The 25,709-nt window shown below is 43.9% G+C and overlaps 1 protein-coding gene across 4 annotated transcripts in view; it reads right to left on the bottom strand.

Moving 5' to 3' along the window:
• RBMS1 (RNA binding motif single stranded interacting protein 1) overlaps positions 1-25,709 on the bottom strand; it is a 173,286-nt gene that overhangs the window by 74,413 nt on the left and 73,164 nt on the right. For all 4 annotated transcript variants that reach the window (XM_040441624.1, XM_040441626.1, XM_040441625.1 and 1 more), the window contains exon 3: positions 7,250-7,308. In XM_040441624.1, the coding sequence (XP_040297558.1) occupies positions 7,250-7,308 (59 nt within the window). The remainder of the gene's footprint in view (positions 1-7,249; positions 7,309-25,709) is intronic.

Genomic DNA, 25,709 nt, shown 5'->3' with positions numbered 1-25,709 from the left:
AATGTACCCTTGGAGTCATCTGCTTGATCAAGCACTTCCAAATCCACCACCGTGCAGGGGAGAATATCAATACGGCAGATGACCCTGGACCTTATGTTACTAGGTGTAAAAGACCCCTCTGGAGCGTGCGGAGGAAGAGTACAGATTGTGAATGTCATTTCTAAGGAGACAGGTGGAATTGCACAAAGAACAAAGATTCCAAAGCTTTGCTATACCCACCAGATGCATGTTGGCCGAAACTGGAAATGGCCAACCATCTAATGTGTATGGGGCTCTTCAGATTCTACTTGAAAAAGGCTAATGTTAGGGCAGATAAGGATCAACAGGTATTTTGGATTTAAAATGCCTTAGGTTGCGTTCACATATGCGCTATGAAGTCCGGCAGTGTGTTCCCCCGCCGGAGTTCACTGTATCTGGCATAGTCGGATACCACCGTGCACCGCCGGATCCCTATTCCTTGTAATGGGATCCAGACGCTTTCTGGCAACACAGATGAGAACCCAGCCTTATGCTTTTGCTCTTTGAGCGATAAGCCAGAGTCCAGCAGCAGCTTCCTCCCTACTGAAAACACACGCATACTTGGCCATGTCAATCGTGCACATATGGGGCGATTGCAAGGCTTAGCTGTCGGCCAAACTAACATGCAGCTGTCTTTAGTTTATGTCTACTTTAACTACAGTCCAATGGAGAATACTCGAGCATCAGGAGCACAGCAGGTAAATGGCTATCACGATCAGATTTGCCAAAGCAGGTCATTATCTGTACTGGGCTGAGAAATGCAGAGTGTTCTCTGTTTTACTAAAAGCTTGCATTCCCCTTTAAAGGGGATGTCCCACTAAAAATATTCTACAATTTTCATACTAGCACCTGGATTTGAATACTTTTGTAATTGCACGCAATTAAAAATGTATTATAGCTACTGAGTTAATCAATGAAATTTATCTGTATAGCGCCACCTGCTGTTTGCCCTTTTTCTACCTTCTCTGCTCAGTTCCATCCTTTAGCTGCAGCATACAGGACACACTCTAGGAAAAGACTCGCCCCCTAAGTGGCCAACCTGAAATAAATCTAGCAGAATAATGGGGAGATCTCTGGATCCATGTGAGGTACAGGGCTGGTTCTAGCTTTGTTCGAAAGAGTTTGTCATGCCCGGTAGGATGCCCGATTTTCATTTTTTACATTCATCATGGGATGGTTAACCCCTTTTTACATAACTCTGCATAATTTTTTCTTAAAACTCTGCATGCTGTGGGCTCCTCTGGTATTCCCTCTGGAAATATATGAATAGATTGACAACTGACTGTAGGGATCGGCTCCATTGCCAAGGGGAATGGCAACACCCAGTTGTCAAAGTATTCATATATTTCCAGGTGGAAGAACTGAGGAACACCAAACATTATTTCAGACAAATCATTTAATTGACCAAAGATATTAGAAGAGGCTTGGTGAACGTTCTGGCTAGCATGGGTGGAGGTGACAATCATCGGTGAGGTCTGGAGTAAAAGGAGCTGGACAATCACCGCTGCTCTCTGGCGTCCTATGATGACCAAGCAAACAGTTAAAATACAAAAAAAAAAAATGGGAGGCAGCATAAGAGTCCTAAATCGGAGCACTAACAACCATAATGAGCGGCTATGTATGTGACCATGATAAGCCACCGCTGAGGCACTGTCAGGAGTAATTGCAGGATCGGTGCTGACATGGTCAATTAAAGCCACAGTGCCAATTACGTGTCATTTCCAAGGACAGCAGCCAACTCTATACGGCTGGATGGAGCTGCAGCTTAATATTTAACATTCCTCTCAGAAAATGGACATGCTGCAATACATCTCCGTGCCGAGGAGGATTCTAATTAGAAGAAAAATTTACTGCAGAGGGAAGAGTAAACCTTCCGCCTCAGCTGTCTGCTCCCAACAAGTTGTTGTTTTTTTTCACATAAAAAAGCTATCAGCTATATTTCTGCATTTGTGCCAGTCCTTGAAGTTGATGAAATGTGTGGCCATTTTCTACCATCGTGTATAGCCTCTCAGCTTGTAAAGTTATAGATCGCGCTGCTTGGAGAAAGTTCTACAGAAGCAAAGAAATCTGTAAAGGAGATGTTAAAGCAGAGGTCAGCGACTTTTGGCACTCTGGCTATTGTGAAAGTACAATTGCCAACATGCTCCATTCATTTCTATGAGAGTTCTGAGAACAGCAGAACAAATATGCATGCTGGGAGTTGTAGTTTCGCAACATCTGAAGTGCCGGAGGTTGCCTATACCTGTATTAAGGGGCATCTGTCAGCAGATTTCTACCTATGACACTGGCTGACCTGTTACATGTGCGCTTGGCAGCTGAAGGCATCTGTGTTGGTCCCATGTTCATATGTGTCCGCATTGCTGAGAAAAATGATGTTTTAATATATGCAAATGAGCCTCTAGGAGCAACGGGGGCGTTACCGTTACACCTAGAGGCTCAGCTCTCTCTGTAATTGCCTTGCCCTCTGCACTTTGATTGACGGGGGCAAGCAGTGTAGATGTTTTCACTGCCTGGCCCTGTCAAAGTGGAGAGGACACGGCAGTTGCAGAGAGAGCAGAGCCTCTAGGTGTAATGGTAACGCCCCCGTTGCTCCTAGAGGCTCATTTGCATATATTAAAACTACATTTTTCTCAGCAATGAGGACACATATGAACATGGGACCAACACAGATGCCTTCAACTGCCAAGTGCACATGTAACAGGTCAGCCAGTGTCATAGGTACAAAACTGCTGACAGATGCCCTTTAAAGGAAACCTGTCACCGGGATTTTGTGTATAGAGCTGAGGACATGGGTTGCTAGATGGCCGCTAGCACATCCGCAATACCCAGTCCCCATAGCTCTGTGTGCTTTTATTGTGTATAAAAAACGATTTGATACATATGAAAATTAACCTGAGATGAGTCAGAGTTTGAAAATATGACTCTTCTCTGGTCACACAAGTAAGATATGACTCTTTTATGTTAATTTGCATATGTATCAAATCTTTTTTAACACATTATAAGCACACAGAGCTATGGGGACTGGGTATTGTGGATGTGCTAGCGGCCATCTAGCAGCCCATGTCCTCAGCTCTATACACAAAATCCAGGTGACAGGTTCCCTTTAAGGGAATCTCTGCTTGGGACAATATCAAGGCACTGCCGCGCAGCGTTTAGAGGCTTGCTCATTCTAAGGATTGTGGGGTCCCAGCAGTCGCTCCTTGCACTATGCCATCATTTACTATAGTAGTGAAACCCCCTTTAAAAGGATAATTGTGGTCAATACCTAAAAATTTGACTATATATCCCAATATCCCTTTCCATTTCACCTTCACAGGTCTCTAGGAAGCTGAGCTATGAGTAGCTGTTTGACGAGGAAAAGATTACATTTCCGAGTGCTATTGAACCCTCACTGACGATATATAGCTCTATGGGGTTAATTGGGAAATAAAAATGGGGACAGCTTCAGCGGCTCTACAATGTGAGGACCCCCTGGACCCCCCATGAATGTGACATGGCGTATTGTAGATAACTGGAGCTTTACTGGTCACTTGTAAAACGTTAAGCATTTGCCTCCCACTGAAGAACTTCTGCAGAAATCAGAGGTGCCCCCGGGAAAGTCTTCTGCTGCTTACTCATGGGTGAATGGGGAAATCAGAATCATCTGACTGAATTCTTTCCTTTGCCCAGTCAGCCCCCACCTTAGTGACACAAATAGCCAGGAACATGACGCCGTAGTATGTGAGGTCTCTGCCTCCCACCCATGTCCCTGTGACCAGATCTGGTTAATGCAGGGTTTTCATGTGATGAGTGTCTGGGAAAGGAGAGGTCAGGAATGATTACACCTCCAAGACATCCCTCTGCCTTGCCTTTTCAAGAACACAACATAATAGCAATGGAGAGCCTGGGCATGTAATTAAATAGTGCTTAAACTGACCCCTTCCTAATTAGCCTAGCCAATTTGCACGATGTGTAATCCTGTCAAATTTGTAGTACTGAGTGCTAAACGGTCTCCGTGACAAGGCGAAAGAACTACGCCTCTCCATGACAAGCAGAGCTGTGCTGTTATACAGTCAGGATCTCAACACTCAACAATATGTCCTCAAGCGAAAATACTAACATATAAAGCATACTGGTTAGTGTTGGGCGCGAATATTCGAATCCAGAATATCGGCATTTTGAGAATTTGTAAATATTGTAATAAATAGTCGTAATTTCAAATATTCTAGATTTTTATTCATCAGTAACCTCCCTTCTTGCTTGGGGCCAATGAGGAGGCTGCATTGTCTTCCCTAGCAACCAATAGGAAAGTTGCCTACCCCTTACTATATAAGAACCTCCCCAGCAGCCATTTTCTACAGTTTTTTAAAGTTCTGAGAGAGAGCGAGAGCAGTGTCATTGCTGTGCTTTGTGCTTTCCACACTACATTAGATAGATAGCATATATACAGTACAGACCAAAAGTTTGGACACACCTTCTCATTCAAAGAGTTTTCTTTATTTTCATGACTATGGAAATTGTAGATTCACACTGAAGGCATCAAAACTATGAACATGTGCAATTATATACATAACAAACAAGTGTGAAACAACTGAAAATATGTCATATTCTAGGTTCTTCAAAGTAGCCACCTTTTGCTTTGATTACTGCTTTGCACACTCTTGGCATTCTCTTGATGAGCTTCAAGAGGTAGTCCCCTGAAATGGTCTTCCAACAGTCTTGAAGGAGTTCCCAGAGATGCTTAGCACTTGTTGGCCCTTTTGCCTTCACTCTGCGGTCCAGCTCACCCCAAACCATCTCGATTGGGTTCAGGTCCGGTGACTGTGGAGGCCAGGTCATCTGGCGCAGCACCCCATCACTCTCCTTCATGGTCAAATAGCCCTTACTTTCAAAGTTTTCCCAATTTTTCGGCTGACTGACTGACCTTAATTTTTAAAGTAATGATGGCCACTCGTTTTTCTTTACTTAGCTGCTTTTTTCTTGCCATAATACAAATTCTAACAGTCTATTCAGTAGGACTATCAGCTGTGTATCCACCTGACTTCTCCTCAACACAACTGATGGTCCCAACCCCATTTATAAGGCAAGAAATCCCACTTATTAAACCTGACAGGGCACACCTGTGAAGTGAAAACCATTTCAGGGGACTGCCTCTTGAAGCTCATCAAGAGAATGCCAAGAGTGTGCAAAGCAGTAATCAAAGCAAAAGGTGGCTACTTTGAAGAACCTAGAATATGACATATTTTCAGTTGTTTCACACTTGTTTGTTATGTATATAATTCCACATGTGTTAATTCATAGTTTTGATGCCTTCAGTGTGAATCTACAATTTTCATAGTCATGAAAATAAAGCTCTTTGAATGAGAAGGTGTGTCCAAACTTTTGGTCTGTACTGTAATTATATATATATATATATATTACAGATAGTTAGTGGGAGATAGTCAGTGTAGGTTAGATACTGATATAGTGTAGCTGCTATAGGTTCTGCTGTCCATACATAGTCCTGTGATGTCACAATAATATAGTGCACCAATCAGTAATATGTAGTCAGACCTGCTAAAATTTGAAGTTTCACGTATTGCGCCAAAATATTTGCACTCTAATGTGTGCTAATGTCTGAATATATTGGAGCACTCTAATGTGCATATAAAGCCATTTTTAATGTTCTGCCATGCCAACCATTTTCTCCAGTCTTAGCAAAAGTGGCCTATGCCTGTATTACACGCGCTTTACGCGAATATTACATTGCCTATTTTTCGCAATCAAGAAAATGATCTCGAATTCACGAATATGAGACAAATATTCACCCAAATATTTGTGAAATATCGCAAATTCGAATATAGCCTCTGCCGCTCATCACTAATACTGGTTTGTCCCTACAGGTTTGTATGGGGGCAACATGTACCAAGTGTGTCCCTTCTGGCATGTTTCTGAGGTGTTGAATAGAGTGGACTGCTATAGTGGTCAATAGAACATTATATAAGATCCAAAACATAAGCTGGAACTATGGCAAAAGGAAAAGAAAAGGAAAAGAAAAAACAGATCAAAAACTAACAAGAAAAGAAAACACCAAAAGTCAGAGCTTCCACTCCTGGAAAAATACAAATGGAGGTTAACAGACCTCACTGACTTATTTAAAGGGGTTGTCTGGGAACCCTGTGCTGTATCCCGCAGGGCAAGGGCTTTTCATTAGATCCGGTGACGTATCGGGTCTCTGCTAGGAAGAGGCTTCTGCCTAGCAGTGAGCCCGGTGAGGTCACCGACACTAATGGGCAGGCTTTAGTGCTGCCCTAGCCTGTAAAACAGGCTAGGGCAGTCCTTAAGCCCGCCCATTAGTGCTGGTGACGTCAGCAGCAACACTGCTAGGCAGAAGCCTCCGCCTAGCAGTGTAAAAATGTAGACAAAAAAGCCCTTGCCCTGTGCTATACAGCGCAGGGCAAGGGAGAGCATCAGAGCATGAAATGCTCCAATGCTCATCTCAGAGGGGCTGAGTGGGGGAAGAAGGGGACATGTCTGGGTTCAGCCAAAATTCTCTTTTCAGATAAGGGGTATTCAAAGCCCTCAAGTTATTCCATTCTGCCAAAAACCTGGCTGATATAGCTTACGAGGCCTTGGCGTCCAGCATTCCTAGAAACTCAAACTGCACATCTGTCTAGTGGGAGACGCATCACTGCAAAACTAGACAGATTTTTTTTTTTTGCTCATGAGTCTGGAAAATCTAGGCGACAGCCCTTGCTGGAGCTGGAGCGCTGGTCGTAACGGTCATTCGGCTATCCAAAAACAGATGTTGAAAGAGGACGGCCAAATTATTTCTGATTTGGGAATGAATGCTTTTTTTAAGCATTAATATGACCTATGGAAAAATACCTGGTCTATATTTCTAGGAAAAGCAGTATTCCTGTTTCATTGGTCTAGTGTGCCTAAAGCATCTGCAGAGCAAGTTAATGTTTTATTACGCCCTAGCCTCCTTCGTGCAGGTGGGTTGGCCGGTCGCCCTTTTGTGAGTGCAAAACGTACCAACGCTGTAATGGCCCTATAATTCTGTATCACCTGGTACCGCCTGCAAACAAATGTCTCCAGCCAGTGGTAAAATTTACAAGTGCCACATTACGTTCCATCCTTTATATGCACACAGCTTGTTCTGAAGCCGCAATTCCTGCTCGGTATTTTCTTCCCTGTTGTAGCGTTTAATAAAAATAAAAATAAAAAAAGGTACAGAGTGTAACAAAGTATCATCACCATAGAGACTTACCTTTACATTTGTTTGTTGTCTTATCCAGAATCGCCTTTGTGGAAACAATCTTGCCATATCTAAAACAAACAAAATAGAGCCAAATAAGTAATGTGAAACCGGGTTAATAAGGACTTCAGAATAACAATAGGAGGTTAGTACAATACGGAAGGTGACCACGGCCAGGATTGCCTGCAGAAAGTTCTACCACCAGACAATCAAGATTTCCAGTTCTCCTATTAAAAGGGGTTATCCCACGATTAATATAAAAAAAAATTAAGATCAATTATTATATAGTACATGACAATCTCTAAAATAGCTAGAACCAGCCCTGTGATTCAATAGATCCAGAGAGCTCCCCACTCATTGCTCTGCTAGATTTATTTCAAGCTGCCAGAGGAGGGGGGTGTCCTTTCTGCTGCCTCTGGTGGCAGCTGAAGGAAAGAACTGAGCAAGGACGTCCATCTCAGTGAGGTGGAGAGAGAAATTAGAAAAAGAGCGATGTGTATATAGTGGCTATACTAAAATTGTTATGGTCATGCAATTACAGAAGTATTTAGATCCAGGTGCTGGTTTGAAAGCTGTAGAATATATTTAGTGGGACAACCCCTTTAAAAGGTTTGTTGGGCTTTGATAAAGATGCACATTAATTGTACACAATAAAAGAAGATGGGGCAGTTTTCCCACACCTATGTTGCCGCTTATCACACAATCTGACAAATAAAAATTTACATTTTCTATTCACAGGTTCTGCACAAGTTTATAAGGTACAATATAAACCCAGATCTTAAAAAAAAAAAAATTTTGGCAGCTAAAAATATTACATTTCATGATGCCATATCCTTTTGTCTGCCCATGGTTTACGCCCTCTGCCTATTTTGGAGACATGCATGCTCAGCTGGGCTAAGCATATTTATGTGTGTAGGGGGATAGAAGGAATAGCTGATACCTTAAGGGGATAGAAGGAATAGCTGATACCTTAAGGGGATAGAAGGAATAGCTGATACCTTAAGGGGATAGAAGGAATAGCTGATACCTTCAGTGAGTCACAACTATCTGCTCTACGTGTTGTCTATGGACAGCACACGGATGCACTAAATGCTACTTGTTTGTTCAGATGTCCTCACTGGAGCATGCACTATTTTGGTCCATGTTGTGGACAAAATGCACCAAGGATGCCATGCATGCGCGGTCTATTTTTTACTGGCCAATTGAATAGAAAATTGATAAAAAGGATTCCATTTTTTATATCTGCAGAAAGTGGACCAACCACAGAGGAAAGGCACCGACATGTCCTGAACTCAGACCTTCGCAGGTTCAAAATGGTCCGTTGCATTTGAATAAGCCCCGAGGCCTCATTCACACATAGGCTATCCAGCAGGTCGTTCTGGCACAAAGCAGCCTGCCAGATCTTGCAGGATCCAGCATTACCGGATCCTCTACTTTCACCGCTGGATCCCTGAGGTACGGAAGTGATCCGGCAATATCTGGCATAAATGCAGGGTTTCGACTGGAACAAAATATTACATGCAATGTGCTGACAGCCAGCATTTGCGCTGGATCTCCAAAACGGAGATATGAACGCGGCCAAAGACTGTGACTACACAATGACATTTAGTCACAATTGGGTCAAGGTTAAAATACTGGATTACCAAGACTCAATCTAAGTATTCAAGTAATCGTGGTCTGACACCTTAGCACCACTGGAAAAAAGGGTTTTTTGCCTCAAGGTCAACTTCAATCTGGTTTCAAATAGAGAGACATTGAGGCTGTGGCCTGGTCATCCTGAGATTTTACCTTGCATGCCACCAAATGCTAGCTAGAATGTTTTATTCTCACTGGCTGCAATGTCTACAGGATCTTGGTTCCATAGAGAAACGCAAAGGTCGTGTTACCACGATTCGCACGCCACTGATTGTCACCATGTAGTCACAGCCTAGAACTGAATTCAGAATAGAGCTGCATGGTTTACTGTCCACCGCTAATTACTTTTGACCTGTATAAACCAGCTGCCAAGGAAACCATTAAAGGTGTTTTCCCATCTCAGACAATGGGGGCATATCGCTAGACAATTGTCTTATAGGTGCGGGTCCCAAAACGCAGCCAAAAACTAAGCCGGCAAAGTGGTGACTGGCAGTGCACATAAACGAATGGGAGCGTGCTGCACTTGCGCGGCCGACGCTTCCATTCACTTCTATGGGGCGGATGGAAATAGCCAAGCCAGTGTATTTTCGGCAGCCCCATAGAAATGAATGGAGGGCAGCCGTGCATGCCTGGTGCGCACTCCTTCATTCACTTTGTGGGCTTCGTTGTAAAGATAGGTGCGGGGGTCCCAGAGGTGGGACCCGCACCTATCAGACAATGGGGGCATATGCTAGCGATATGTCCCCCACTGTCTGAGATAGGAAACCCCTTTAACCCAAAAGCAAAAATGTCATTTTCTCCAGCGTGGAAGAGCAAGCCCATCACATCAGTCCAAGAAATACGGACCATTCGTATGGAAACTCTTACATCATGAAATGGTTAAAACTGTGCACAATGCCTTTTGTAGGTTTCATTTCCTCTTATTACTCCTCCTCAGCAAGACTGAGTTTGTGAGAAGGCCCGGCCCTACATTCCACGGCAAGTCGCCGCCCAACCCACGTCCTCCGCTTCACTCTGGATTGTATCACTGACAGGAACATGGCTTCTACACTCTTGTACTTGTCCACACTCTGGATAATCCCGAGAAACCAATAGTGATTCATGTTTGCTTTAAATACAATGACAATACGAGAAGCTAATCGCGCCGTTTACATTGCTCCGGTGTCTGCCCATGTAATCAAACCAGGCCAGCATCACATTTCATTCTTCTTTAAAGGAGCCAAGAAGTCACATTCTGTGCCGTCTGTGTGTGAGGGGGGCAGAAGAAGTGACAACCACTGCTGGGCCAGAGATGTGCTCACAGCTGTTGTCACTTCCCCTCCCCCACACGAGACACTCATGGCAGCCCTGAATCCTGACCTGTTCATCTGAATGGGTCTGTGTTTTTCACGCATCATCTCTGCGTTCGGGAAAAATAGCAGCGTGTTCGATAGTGTGCGTTTTTCACGCAGCCCTGGTCCCATTGAGGTGAATTGAGCTTACCATCCATTTCAATGAGAGAACCGGTGCAGATTCTGCTCCAAGATAGAGCATGCCGCTTCTTTTTTCCACGCTGTTCTGCCTTCCATTGAAATGAACGGGAAGCTTTTTAGAGGCTTTTTTTGGCGCAGATTCCACTTGAAAAAAATTGCACTTGGAAAATAAAAGCTGCGTTACGATTGGTTGCTATGTTATTTTTTATTTTTTTCAGTTTTTATAAATCTGTGCCAGAGTTTCCATACAACTACTTTTTATTATTATACTGGAAGGATGTACGGGGACATTATGGAGGGGGACGCATGACCATACTGGCATTGCCTGATGGCCGTCTTGTCCCTGGGGCTGAGATGTTCTGCCCGGTGACAGGGAGGTTATTTTAGGAGCCCAGTTTTGGAGGGAAAAAGTTTCCCGCTCTTGTGGGATCACTGGGCAGAAGTTTAATTCTGCCCAGTGATTTTTCCCTCAATTGGCTGGGCAAGTAGCCTATGATGTCCCAGGGTCTCGGGGAAGGTTAGCGGAGCCCTGGAGACAGTAAATGATTGGTGGTTGTGGGAGGTTTAGGGCTATAAGTGTCCGAGCTCCGCAGGCTGGGCTTGCCTATGATCTGCACCTGCCTGTGGATCCGGATTCTTTGTGCCCCTCCCGCCCGCCCCCTTTTTTTTTTTAAGGTGGTTTGGCCATGGCCTGAGGAAGGGTGAGGTAAGGATAGTCATCCCGTGATGGGATGGACTCTGATATATTTATGGTATTGGAGTCTGAGTTTATAAATAGACTCTTAAAGGTTTTCAGTTAAAAGTTGTATTGGTTAATTTTAATAAATCAGGCCTTGGCCGTTTTACCACCACTCTCTAGTCGGTGTCTTTTATTAAAGGTATGCATGTATTATGGTTTGTTATAGGTTAGGCATAATATGCCATGTATTGCCATGAAATGTGACTAAGTATTTGGTATTTTTAGAGGGATGTAAAAAAGGCAAGAACATAGAAAAAGCAGTCATCTCTACTCGTCCTTCTGTTAACGGATTACTATTCAGTTCTGTTTTGACAGCCAGACTTGATTATCTGTTTTATGAAAGAGTAGCTAGTATATAAGCATGGCTGCCCCTCCATTTCTAGTTTGCCGGGCACAGCAGCTGGATTGATGGCTCGCTCGGCACACCTGCCTTCTGTTTCCAGGCCACAAGGACCAACGAAAATAACAAGCACAGGAAAAAGCCACCTTTTCCTTCCTCGAGGGAGAACATTATCAGAACAGAACGTGATAAGTGAATCGGCCCCATCTCATAGGCGACACAGTATTAGCAGCCATTTTGGGTGAATTCACTAGAAACCAGCAAGAAAATCTTGCAAACGACAAGTGCAGCCATGATAGGGAACTTGGAAAAAAAAAGCTCGTATTCCAGTGAATGTGCAGAAGAACATATTCCGCGTGAAGGTAAATATCCTCTCCTTCCTTGTGGAGGGACTGAACAAAGCCTGCAATCTAGCGTAGACCATGTCCATCACCACTTACGGTTAGATGTTCTATTAATATGACACGGACGAGTCGTCCCCAAGATATTGATCCCAGGTTTCTTGGAAGTATCACAATGCGGTACTGCAGGAGACATTTACAGAGAATCTGGCACCAGTCAGATTGCCAGTAAATAAAGGTATTCTACTGGATGACCCCTCCACTCAAAAAAATGCATCCTAATAAAAAGGTTAGATGGCACCGCAAGACTTTGTCCTTCAGGGATTCTTCTCCAACTGACTGAAAGACTTTGCTTTGCATGAGAGATCATGAAGATGGCATCCTAGCACCTTTAGGGAGCCTTCACACTTGGCAGATTTTCTGCAACTGAAAATAATTTCCATTCACCCGAATGAGGCTTGCAGAAACCCACGTGCTTGCCACCAAAGCAACCCCATTCAGATGAATGGAACGGATTTTCAGTTGCAGACATTTTCTGCAACAAAATCTGCCACGTGTGAAGATGACAATCTAACAGGGTGATATCTGTTTCCCAAACTTCAAAAAAAGGAATCCAATTACTGAAAGACTGTATGTTGTATAAGGGCTCATACACACTACCACGCAAATTGCGGATCCGCTAAGCACGGATGCCGGCCTTGTACATTCCGCCATTTGCGGAACAGAAGGCCCATGATAGAAGTGCATTGTCGGACAAGAATAGGACATGTTCTAATTTTCTTGGAACGGAGCTGTCCTCTTCTTTTTCGGCCCCACTGAAGTGAATGGGTCTGCATCCGAGCCGGAAAAAAAAAATAATCCGGCTTGGATGCGGACTCAAAACAACGGCCGTGTGCATGAGAGGAGCCCTAAGGAATCATGTGGCTGGGAAATGCAGGATCCTCTCACATTTCATATAACCAAAAGAAGAAGAAAAAATAAAAAAAATAAAAGATCACACTCTTAACAGACACGCACCAACAACAACCTCTCCACACATGTCCAACGCACATTTTAGCCTTGGGCTGTTTTATCAGATTCACCTCTGGTCATACGCAATCGTTCTCATTTTTTGATCTCTCCTCAGGCAGGAAATGTGACAGATTTGTTTGCATTACATCTACGAGACGCATAGAACCACCAATGCGCGGCAAATTCTAGGAAATGACAGAAATCGTGTCAAGGTGTAGACATAAAAGAGTAACAACATGGTTAAACAAACATGCGAGAAATCTCTGCAAAAAGTGGCGCTTCTACTTAAGGGTGCCTCCCCTTACATACAACGATTAGCTTTAACATTAAGACCAGATGAAGGGAGTAATATCTATTATCTCGTTACAATGCCACCTGTTAAGGAGTGGGATAGAACAGGCAGCAAGTGAGCAGTTGGTTGTTAAAGTTGATGTGTTGGAAGTCGGAAAAATGGACAAGCGTAAGTAGTGCCTTTGACAAGGGCCAAATTGTGATGACCGGGTTTGAGCATCTTCAAAACGGCCGGTCTTGTGAGGCGTTTCTGGTACGAACTGGTTAGTACTTATAAAAAGTGGTCCAAGGAAGGACCACCAGCAACAGGACCATGGTCGCCCATGGCTCATTAGATTCATAGAGGCCCCACTTGGTCATCGGGCAAATTATTTGGAATGAACGTTTCTTTGAATGCTTGTTCCCAATGATTGGCCCATGCAAAGGTGCTGCCAAGTATGCTCTTTTGGTGGGTGATCCAATCTTTTATGCAGAACCTAAAATTCCCATTTTTGGCAGTACAACAGCATGCGTAAACAGGGAGGTGCTGGCTACAAACAAGAAAACGTTAAGGGGACGAATGACTGTAGCAATGAAATGTTCACCCCCATACATGACTGATCCCTGCAGCATGTAAATGCATCTAACAACTGGGTGACGATCTGGGACTGAACTTCGCTCTACTGGCCAATGTAAAAGGGCCCTTACAGGATGTAAAGGACCTTCTGTCAGACACCACAGGATACCTTCAGAGGTTTTGCGGAGTCCATGTCTCGATGGGTCAGAGTGGCTTTGGTGGCCCAAGGGGGACCTACACAATATTATGCAATTTGTTATGGTTGATGAGTGTAGGGATAGATACTAACGTTGGGAGATCCATCAAATTGCTTGGACAAATAAGTCAATAACTCCATTACTAATTCAAGGGAGCTTCGATATATAAAACTATGATCTGTGAGGTAATTGAGCACTGTGAGCCTCTTCACTGCAGGGATGAGTTGCATTCCTTGCAATGGACTATGTCTTAAGGTACAGTTCAACGATCCCCTAAAGATTTCCTCGAAGGGGCAACACTTGTGAGATGTTAACCTGACCCATTCCACATGATGAGCAGTGTCAGAAGGGACTGGCACCCACTTATCTGCTTCCCTCCATAGCAATAACATGCCTGTTTAGGTGAGTTATACAGGGATTTGGGAGGGGGGGTGATGGTGGATGATAGAAAGCTGAACAATTGCTCAACAGACAACTATCTAATGTTTTCTGTCCAGCTTTACATACCTCCGTAATAACACAGGGAGGATTTAACGCTTGGTTCCTGTTCTCAGTACAGGTTTGTTTGCCTTGTTACACCACAGTCAGAGACAATACTACAAAGGCAAACACCCATATGACTCTCCTAAGGGCAATGTTGCTTGGCAAGCGCAGCTAATTAAGAAATATTATTCTGCTGTCATCTTAATGGGCCCCGCCTATTGGACCTCCAAGTGGTTCATCACTTCTCCTAATAAATTCAGAGTTATTGGTAAAGGGAGGCTGCTTTGTAATTAAGTGGTTATAAGAGACAAAAAGAAAAATCCTGAGATAAAAACCCGAAAAAGAATAAAAATGCAGGCGTGGAAAAGTACAGCAGCGATTCCAAATTTGTACTGATCACCACAAGAGAATGTTTTCACTCAAGTTTTTCCCAGAACAGGAAACCGTCTGGGGCCTACGTATTCTTAAGTGGGATGAGTAATGTCATCAGATGTGCATACCCTCAAACGGAGAGGGAGGGGGGCAATGAACTGTTCTCAAATAAATTAGAAGCAGAAAATGGATATCACAGGCATTCAGTTATGAATCAGTGTGAGCAGCAGGAAGGGGCCCTCGCGTGATCCCCTCGGCCCTTCATAAGCATACAGTACAGTTACTTATTAGACCTCAGATTGTAAAACTGAGGGGCTGTATGGAGGGCATGGGTCTACCCACTTCAGCTGTCTTCCGGAGGTTGGTTGACAAAGGTCTGATGACCCTGAAAAAACAAGCATGAGCAGGTGGAATAGGCCATGATTTGAGCCTTCTTGGCCAGGAAAAAGAACCTAAGGAACCCACATTTACCTAAACTGTGGGGAATCCAACCTATTGGAGACCCTAAATTGGTAAACCCCATACTGTATATCCCAATCATATCACAGGAATTGTTTTATCTGCTATTGTTTCCCTTTGGATTTAGACAGGGCAACTAGAAGCCAATTGTAGGGAAGTTGGCTGCTTGTTCCATGGGGGTAAGGTTCTGCATGATCACCACCACAGTATGTGAGCGCGCGATCGCTCGTCCTCATGCAGGCAGGAGAGTGCTGTTCAGACACCCAATAATGCCCAGAAAATCATCGGCTGCACCCTTAGACTGGCACATTGTTGGGAACGAGCATTCACAGGAACGTTTGTTCCCGATAATCTGCCCATTTATATTGTCCCATCTAAATCCACCTTAGGGCTCATGCACTTGAACGTGTGCTGTCCATTGCCGACCGCAAATCGCGGTTCCCAATACACGGGTACCGTCAATGTGGCTGGCGCAGACTGATGCAGACCCATTCAACTTGAATGGGTAAGTGATCCGTCCGCAGAGTGAAAAATAAAACAAGATCTATATTTTTTTTTGCGGTGCCTTTGGCACTGCACCTTTCCAGATTGTGGATCCATCCAAGTGAAAGGGTCCGCATCCATAATGCGGTTCACAAATGGCCGATGCCCGTATATTGCGGGCCTCAATACGGGCACCGGCCAACAATGGTCAAGTGCATGAGCCCTAAAGACTCTCCCCTACTCTCGCAAGTTCAATGGTTTGGAAGGGCTCAGGAGTCCACCGTGCTAAATTTAACACAGTCTCGACAATCAGTGGGTGCCTTCTGCAGCCACACCCATAACCGAACAAAGATGCCAAGCTCGAGTGCACGGGCGTGAGCAGGGAGTTAAAGTGAAGGGGTGTTTGTGCGCTCTGGTGCAATCGATGTTGGACACAAGACGTGCATTGTTTCCCAACCTAACACGTCTCCATGCACAATATCCTTCGTTAGGAAACATTTGTGCCATTCTTGCCTGTAACCGCTGTGGGGAGGAGGAAGGGCTGTGTAGCCGCTCTGTCTCTTGTGCTCAGACAGTAAACAGGCTGACTCCTTTGCTCTTGAGTACAAACAGTAAAGAACATCTGAGCATGTAAGCAAGTCATTTAGAGAACATGAAATGTGGAATAATGTAAATGCCACCTGCTCCATGGCAATTAAAATAGAAAAAAAAAAAAAAAGGGTTTTAAAAAAAATTTCCGCTATGAAATGCGGTGAGGGATTTTCGGAAAGAATCATAAAACCACATTTGCACTTAGCAGTTCATGGCAGCTGATGAATGCATAGATAGCAATGGAGAGAGAGAGAGTTAAAGAGGTTGTCTGACTCCAGCAAATGGCATTTATCATGTAGACAAAGTTAATACAAGGCACAGAGAGATCGTCACTGTCTATGTTCTTCATTTATTTTTCCTTATTTTTGTATCTAGATATTTTTAATACTAGATAAATCCAAAAATATGCATTCTTGAAGGGCTTTCTGTAGTTGTAAGGTAATTGACTTTTTTTTAATTATTATTATTATTTAGATGATGAGAGCAGCCAACCTACCCGAGTTGCTTTTAACAGTATTAAATCGGATGTCTCATCATGGACAATGGGGGCATATCGCTAGGACCCGCACCTATATCGAGAGCGGAGCCCCGCAAGTGAAGGAGGGCGCACTGCGCATGCGCAGCCGTCCCTCCATTCATTTTCTACGGGGACAGAGAAAATAGCCAAGCGCTGGCTCTGCTATTTCTGTCGGCCCCCATATAAATTAATGGGAGCATGCGCGGTAGGCTCTCATTCACTTCTATAGGAAGCCGGCTTGGTGGTGGCCAGAACGGAGTCCTCCAGCCACCACCTTGCGGGGCTCAGTTCTCGATATAGGTGCAGGTCCCAGCAGTGGGACCCGCACCTATAAGACAATGGGGGCATATCCTAGCAATATGCCCCCATTGTCCATGATGAGACAACCCCTTTAAGATATGCGTCATAGCAGCTACATAAACCTTAGACACCCTAGACAGGAAATGTTCACCGATTCTATGGGAGAGATCATTGTGCAGGGAGGAAGAGAAGATGAGCTGTGACTAGGGACGAGTGAATTCGTATAAAACTCAGTTTAAATACGAGTGCTCTGTACAGTATTAAAATGTATTGGCTCAGATGAGCCCAAGTTATTAGTTTGCGAAGTCTCGCAAGATATTTGGGTAATAACTTTAAAAAAAAATTTCTGCTGATAAAAACCTTTTCCCAAACTCTGGTTCGGTTCCAAGTGGTACCTTGTCCTGGGAAAAGGTTTTTAACAGTAGAAATTAATTTTTGAAGTTATTACCCGAATATCTTGCGAGACTTCGCTAAGTAATAACTTAGGCTCATCTGAGCCAATACATTCTAATACTGTAGAGAGCGCTCACTCCGTACAGTATTCAAATGATGTTTCATCCGAAGTCGATTCGCTCATCCCTAGCTGTGACCATCACCTATTGTGAATGGTGGATCCCGTTATCTATACAGAGGTGTTAAGAGTTCTTTGTAATCCTGCCTGTGGGGACCGCATATTTTTAGGCTTAGTGGCCTGTGTAAAAACTGCAGGCGTTTAGGATTTTATTTAAGGGAACCTGTCACACTGAGCATTCACATGGCATGAGAGCTGAATGTGGCATGTTCTAGAGCAGGAGAAGATGGATATATAGTTTTGTGGGAAAAGATTTAGTAAAACTTTTATTTCATTCATTTAAATCTCTGCTTATTCTGGGCTTTGAAGTCCAGGAGGCGGTCCTATCAGTGATTGACAGCCTGCCCTCTATGACTGTGTATACATAGAGAGCTGTCAATCACTGATAGGACCGCCTCCTGGACTTCAAAGCCCAGAATGACCAGGAATTCAAATAAATACAATTTACACTGAATTTCTTTCTACAGAACTATGTATGGTATATATGAAAATGCTCAGCTCCTGCTGCTCTATAAGGGCTCATGCACACGACAGTATTTTGCGTTCAGTATACTGGCCGTTTTTTTGAGTTCAGTATGCGGTACATATACTGAACCACTCATTTCAATGGTTCAGCAAAAAAAACGGAAGTGTCTCCGTGTGCATTCCGTTTCAGTATTCCGTCCTATTCTTGTCCGCAAATCACGGTGCTTGGCTCCATTCAAGTCAATGGGTTTGCAAAAAAAATGGAACACATATACGGAAATGCATCCGTATGTCTTCCGTATCCGTTACGTTTTTGCTGAACCATCTATTGAAAAGGTTATGCCCAGCCCAATTTTTTCTATGTAATTACTGTATACTGTATATGGCATACGGAAAAACGGAAAGGAAACGGAAATACAATGGAAACAAAAAACGGAACGGATCCGTAAAAAAACGGACCGCAAAACACTGAAAAAGCCATACGGCCCTAACCTTGTATCCTTAGATAGAAACCGTTCAACCACCTCATTTGGACCTAATTAGCTGTCAGACACTAGCGATCTGCTAGTGTCTGCCGTACCTAACCATGCTATTCTAAGACCTTTGTGTGCAGCCGTTACACTAAAAAACAAACTTTTATTGCTATGCAAATGAGCCTCTAGGTGCTATGGGGGCGTCTTTTCAGCACCTAGAGGCTCCGTCTACTCACCCTGTATTCCGCCCCACTCGTCCCTCAAGCCCGCCCATCTCTAGATTGCCAGCCTCCATCTCATCCATCGGCCTTATTCTCGCGCCTGCGCCGTGTGCGTCTGTATTCGGCGCAGGCCCAGTGACTGTCTGACCGGCCGGGCGTCGCGGTCAGACAGTCACTGCGCCTGCACCGAATACAGACGCGAGAATAAGGCCGATGGATGAGATGGAGGCTGGCAATCTAGAGATGGGCGGGCTTGACGGACGAGTGGGGCGGAATACAGGGTGAGTAGACGGAGCCTCTAGGTGCTGAAAAGACGCCCCCATAGCACCTAGAGCAGGCATCCTCAAACTGCGGCCCTCCAGCTGTTGTAAAACTACAACTCCCACAATGCCCTGCTGTAGGCCGATACCTGTAGGCTGTTCAGGCATGCTGGGAGTTGTAGTTTTGTAACAGCTGGAGGGCCAGTTTGAGGATGCCTGACCTAGAGGCTCATTTGCATAGCAATAAAAGTTGTTTTTTAAGTGTAACGGCTGCACACAAAGGTCTTAGAATAGCATGGTTAGGTACGGCAGACACTAGCAGATCGCTAGTGTCTGACAGCTAATTAGGTCCAAATGAGGTGGTAGAAACCCTTTAAGGCCTCATGCACATGGCCATTGCCTGGCCGTGCCCATATCGCGGCCCACAAACAGTGGGTCTGCAATATACGGGCCCCAAGCTGTTTGTGCACCGCATCACATATGCGTACCCATTCACTTGAATGGGTCCGCAATCCGGAAGGTGTGGTGTGGAACTTAGGCACAGAACCCCACAGAAGCACTATGGAGCGCTTCTGTGGGGTTTCTCTCCGAGCCTCTACACCAAAAAAAAAAAAAAAAAAGAACTTGTTCAAGTTGAATGGGTGTAGATCGGTCTGCAGCAGCCGCATGGATGTTGCCCGTGGATTGGGGACCACAAATTGTGGTCTCCAATGCACGGAACAGCCGGGCAATGGCCGTGTGCATGAGGCTTAATTCACATTTTCATGGTGACAGGTTCCCTTTAAATATTAATAGTGACATGGAAAATTAACAACTAACATCAACAAAAAATCCTAAAAAAATAAGTTTAACATAAAAACAATAGATCATGTTTTGATTTATTTGAAAAGTAGGGCCACCAACAATCACAGGAATGAGGCCGAGTCCTATTCGCTTGAAGCGGGATGAACTGTGACGGCACACACAGTTAGCCCTGAGGGGGGCTGTTGTGCTGTCTTTTCCCACGGACACCCTTAAATTTCCCTAGTTCCACTTTGCAAGTGACAACCAAAAAGTTATAGCTTAAAAATAACCTTAAAACAAAACAGGACATTAAACACCATAGTGAGATGCAAATATTAACTACTTAGAGAAAATTTAAAGGAGATCTAAACCGTAAAAAATAAAAATAAAAAATTATTAAAGTTACACTTGGCCACAATATATCTTTCAGGTGCCAAACAAAGTCCTGCAGACAAAGGGCCAGATGTATCATTACTCTGACAGCTCACTCCACTTTCATATATGGCTAAAGTCAGTTTTATGATCGGCCCTTTAAGACTGTAATAAATGTGGTAGCAGTTTATCCGTCAGTAAGCAGCTTTACAAAATTTTTTAGACTTTTTCACACCATTATTCTGACTTGAGCTAATGATAAATCTGGCCCAAAATGTTTTGTAAAAATTTTGAAAAGAACAGAGGATAGGGGATAATTTCCTCTGGATTGCTTCCATTTAAGGCTCATGCACATGTGTGTGTGCCCCATGCCCATAATTGCGGACTGCAAACAGCGGCCGTGTGCACTCCGTATCACTGATGCGGACCCATTGACTTGAATGCCAAAATCCTAAAGATACGGAGCGGAGGCACGGATCGGAAGACCACGGAAGCACTACAAATCGCTTCCGTGGGATTTTGGTCCGTGCCTCCGCACCGCAAAAAAATATATAAACATCTCCTATTTGTTTGCGGTGCGGACAATCTCTTGAGTATCGACTTGAGTGGGTCCGCATCTGCAAAGGGCGTGCACACGTACGGTGCCCGTGCATTGCGGACCACAGGGCACACACGCTCGAGTGCATGAGCCCTTACCATTGTGGGCTTGTGAAGAGGCGGGGCATATAACAACAGGCGGGGCTTAGGGTTCTTGGTATATTATTGCAGTGAGAAAGACTTCTTTCAACCAGACAGACACAGGTTTGTTTGGAAGAGGCAACGCAGGCCCCATAGAAGTGAATGGGGCTGCGTGAAAATCGCAAGCAAGTGCGGATGTGGTGCGATTTTCACGCATGGTTGCTAGGAGATGATCGGGATGGGGACCCGATCATTATTATTTTCCCTTATAACATGGTTATAAGGGGAAATAATAGCATTCTTAATACAGAATGCCTAGTAAAATAGGGCTGGAGGGGTTAAAAAAATATATATATATTTTTTTTATTTAACTCCCCTTAATCCACTTGTTCGCGCAGCTCGGCTTCTTTTCTTTCTTCTTCTTTGCTGTGCAGGAGGAAAAGGACCTGTGGTGACGTCACTGCACTCATCACATGGTCCGTCATATGATCCACCACCATGGTGATGGATCATGTGATGGACCATGTGATGAGCGCAGTGATGTCCTCAAAAAGTCCTTTACCCAGGTCCTGAAGAAGAGAAGAGAAGCCAGGCTGCGCAAACAAGTGGATAAAGGTGAGTTTAATAATTTATTTATTTTTTTAACCCCTCCATTACTATTTTACCAAGCATTCTGTATTAAGAATGTATTATTTTCTCTTATAACATGGTTGTAAGGGAAAATAATAGCAATCTTCACAACACCTAACCCAAACCCGAACTTCTGAGGCACACAATTGGGTACCAAACATGCCGATTTTTCTCATGTGCATGCAAAACGCATTAAAATGTTTTGCACTCGCACGGAAAAATTGCGCATTTTCCCGCGACGCACCCGCATCTTATCCGGCCCAAATCCATGACGCCCGTGTGAAAGAGGCCTTATATTACCTTACAGTGCGGCCTCCAGTGATATCTTTCAGTTTTTTTATTTATTTTTTTCAACTAGGCGGGGACTTGAATTTGTTCTGGGTGCGGTTATCTTCTCCCTGGCAGCGAGCGCATCCAATCAGATCGCCCTGCTCTTAGCCAGGGAGAAGGAGCTCAAGTTCTCGCAGGAGAAGGAGCTGCGATTCTTGCGAGAACTTGAGCTCCTTCTCCCTGGCTAAAAGCGGGGCACTCTGATTGGATGCGCTCGCAGCCAGGGAGAAGATAACCGCGCCCAGGACAAATTCAAATCCCCGCCTAGTTGAACCGAATCGCCTCATTAGCATATGAGGCGCCAAAACAAACGGGGACCACAGCGGACAAAAAGGGGGGGGGGGGGGGTCCTTTGAAAAAATAAAAAAAGCGGAAAGACATCACTGGGGGCCGCACTATAAAGGTAATATAACTATTTCAATACATGTATCCTAGTGAAAGGTCCTCTTTAAGTGCTGGGCCATCAGATTCCAATTTAAAGGAATTTGACAGAACCAGAATCCACTTTATCTATAAGGGTGAATTTCCGATTCTCCAGTCTAGACCATGTTGGAGGAAACGTCCCGTTCACCAGAATTTCAAGGAAAATGACACCCGACCACTCTAGAAAAATAGAAGAAAAGGACATTCTGCAGCTGGCGACAGTGGAGTAAATTAGCTATTTAATTTCTTTTAAGGCGATCACGTTGAAAGGGTTACAGAACATTGCCAGTACCAAAGCTCTTTGTCAATCAAACACAAACACTGCAAAATAGGCCCATTCAAGCCTCGAGTGTGTATTTAGTGAGCCACCGAAGTGTACACATTTAACACACTGAATGGTTTCAATGACACAAATGTGTCAGCTAGTCGTACAATGAATAACAAAAGGCGCTCAATACCCCGAACACGGACAACAAACTGTACAACTGCACATCTATAGAAAAGCTTTGTGTAGCGGGTCTGCGGCTCATTACATATTGGGAACAGTTTCATCCAAGAGTGCCAGGCTGCTCTTTTTTTGGCATTCTGGTAAAATGCAGACAGAGCTGGGGATAGGGGGAAAAAAAAAAAAAAAAAAGAAAAAAAGAGACACGAATCAAAGATGAAAAACAGGTGAAGAGATAAAAATGACGACCAAAAGGGGAAGAAAAGAAAAATCATGTTTTTTTTTCTTCACAGCAGGAAATTTTTTTTTAAAATTCTCATCATAAGGTCTCATGCACAACATCGCCAAGCCATATTACGGATGCGGGCACCCAGAGAGGTGCGCGGGTTTATAGAGACGTCTTCTTACGACGTATTCCGTACAAATCTGACAGGAAAAAAATAGTGACATACTCCTGCCGTATAACAGAAGTATTCTTCCCGAGAAGCACTGCTTCTAAAGGAGATTATCCCTGGCATATGGCACCCAATGGGGCACGGTACTAACACACAATGCGGCTCCGCAGTACTCCATACAACTAGACATATTGCTTCTCGGAGAGATTATCCTTAAAGGGGTTATTTGCAATTTTTAAAATCTTTTAATGGTCCCCCCCTTCATGTGATTAAGCACTTTAACAGTGATAATGGTAAGAATATATTCCTACCGGGCCAGCTCTGCGTTCCCCGATGTAATTAGATTGCGGCCACTTCCTGGATCATGTGCCACACATTTGTCATGCGATCCATTTGTCATTACAACCCGCGATGAATGTGGGTTGCGCCTGCGCGGTCAGGCAACCTCGGGCACTGACTGCTCACAGTGCCCGAGGCTGCCTAACTGTATAGGTGCAAGCCACATACGCAGCGCTGGCACGGTAGGAATATTTACAGCATTATCACTCTTAAAGTGCTTAAAGGGAACCTGTCACCGGGATTTTGGGTATCGAGCTGAGGACATGGGTTGCTAGATGGCCGCTAGCACATCCGCAATACCCAGTCCCCATAGCTCTGTGTGCTTTTATTGTGTAAAAAAACGATTTGATACATATGCAAATTAACATAAGAGTCATATCTTACTTGTGTGACCAGAGAAGAGTCATATTTTCAAGCTCTGACTCATCTCAGGTTAATTTGCATATGTATCAAATCTGTTTTTTATACACAATAAAAGCACACAGAGCTATGGGGACTGGGTATTGCGGATGTGCTAGCGGCCATCTAGCAACCCATGTCCTCAGCTCGATACCCAAAATCCTGGTGACAGGTTCCCTTTAATCACATGAACGGCAAGGGGCCCATAAAAAAAAATAATAATGAAAAAAAAGTTACGAATAACCTCTTTAACATACGGCACCCAATGCAGCAGCGTACTGAAGGTCATTTATTAACACCGGTGTTTTAGACGCCGGTCTTAATATCACCTATAGCTGGCGATGGATCCGCCGGCCTCTACATAACTTTGGCGAATCCAGCGCCGCTTCTAAATGTAAGACAGCTGCCTAACTACCTTGCTTTTAGACCATTTTCTATGCCATTTCCCCACCCACTATTTTATACCGGCCGTGAGATGGGAAAAGTCACAAATTGAGGCACAAAGGACCTTTGCACCGCAATCAGTGCCAGAAATACACCTAATACAGGTGTATTTCTGGTTAGTAAATGACCCCCATAGTCCATGTGGCTCCGCAGCACGATGTACGACTGACAGGAAACAAATAAGCGGCAAAATTTGTCACTTGTTGTAGTACAGGGGTATACTGCCCTATACGTATTGCCTCCAAGAGCGATTATCCCTAATATACAGCAGTGCATGGAGTCCATGTAGATCTGCAGCATACAGAACTGCACAAGGCCATAAATCCCTGTTATGACGGCTTTTTTGACATGATGATCCTGTAGTATAGATCAGTAACAATAAAACAATCAGACGCTTTGGAGGAGATTTATTAAAAGGAAAACTGGCTTAGTTGCCCATAGCAACCAATCAGATGCCACCTTTCAATTTCCAAAGGCGCTCTGAAAGGTGGAATCTGATTGGTTGCTATGAGCAACTAAGTCAGTTTTTCTTCATAGCATTTTTGATGAATCTCCTTGATCTTTCTCTATTGGTGTGGGTGTATGGGTCGCTCTCAGCCCCATTTACTATCAGCAAAGAACTAGACAGGGTGCCCACCGTCTCCTCCATTATATACCCTAGAGGTGACCCTCACAGGGGAATGATGCAGCTCAAGGAGGGATTAAAGGGGTTGTACAAAGGACAATTTTGATTAATTTGGCACATCTTTAGTCTGCCTCAATCTAAAGGCCCCAATACACAGGAAACTTTGTCCAGCGTGCTTGCCGTTTTCAGCACAACTTGCCAACAATCTACAAACTTCTCAATTAAATTCAGTGCATTTGTAAGTCTCGCCCTTGGGAATGCCAAACCCTACCGCGAATGCATGGGTAGGGCTTACATTTGTTAGGATTGTCTCCTTAGGGAGAGTTGCTAGTTATGGGTGGCTGTTCACATCTCGTTTTTTGCTGTACGTCAGGCGGATACGTTTGTAAACAGAAAAAAACAAAAAACGTATAGAAACATATGGCTTGATGTACCCATTGACTATAATTGGGCAAACATAGTTCAAAAGTGTATACTTTTGACTCAGTTTGTCGCCATTTACATTTCTGTATGTTTTTTTTGCAGGATAGAATAGTGTAGCATACCGAGGCTTATAGAAATGTATACCTTTTTTTTTTTTTCACATTGCAGTAAATGGGGGATGGATGGAAACGCAAGACGATATGTTTTCATATGTTAAACGTATTCACTTTTATCCAGATACTTCCTACTTCCTTTAATACACTTCAAAGCATTATAAAAAAAAAAAAAAAAAAAGAAAAGAAATGTCACAAAAATGTATAAGTAATTTGTTAAAAAATAATTTTTACGTATACTTTTGATGGATGGGCATATGTTTCAATATGTTAGTATGGTTTATAAAAAATAAACC

This window comes from Bufo bufo, chromosome 7, assembly GCF_905171765.1.
Source record: "Bufo bufo chromosome 7, aBufBuf1.1, whole genome shotgun sequence".
Taxonomy (NCBI): domain Eukaryota; kingdom Metazoa; phylum Chordata; class Amphibia; order Anura; family Bufonidae; genus Bufo; species Bufo bufo.
This window is presented reverse-complemented; position numbering and strand designations above follow the sequence as displayed.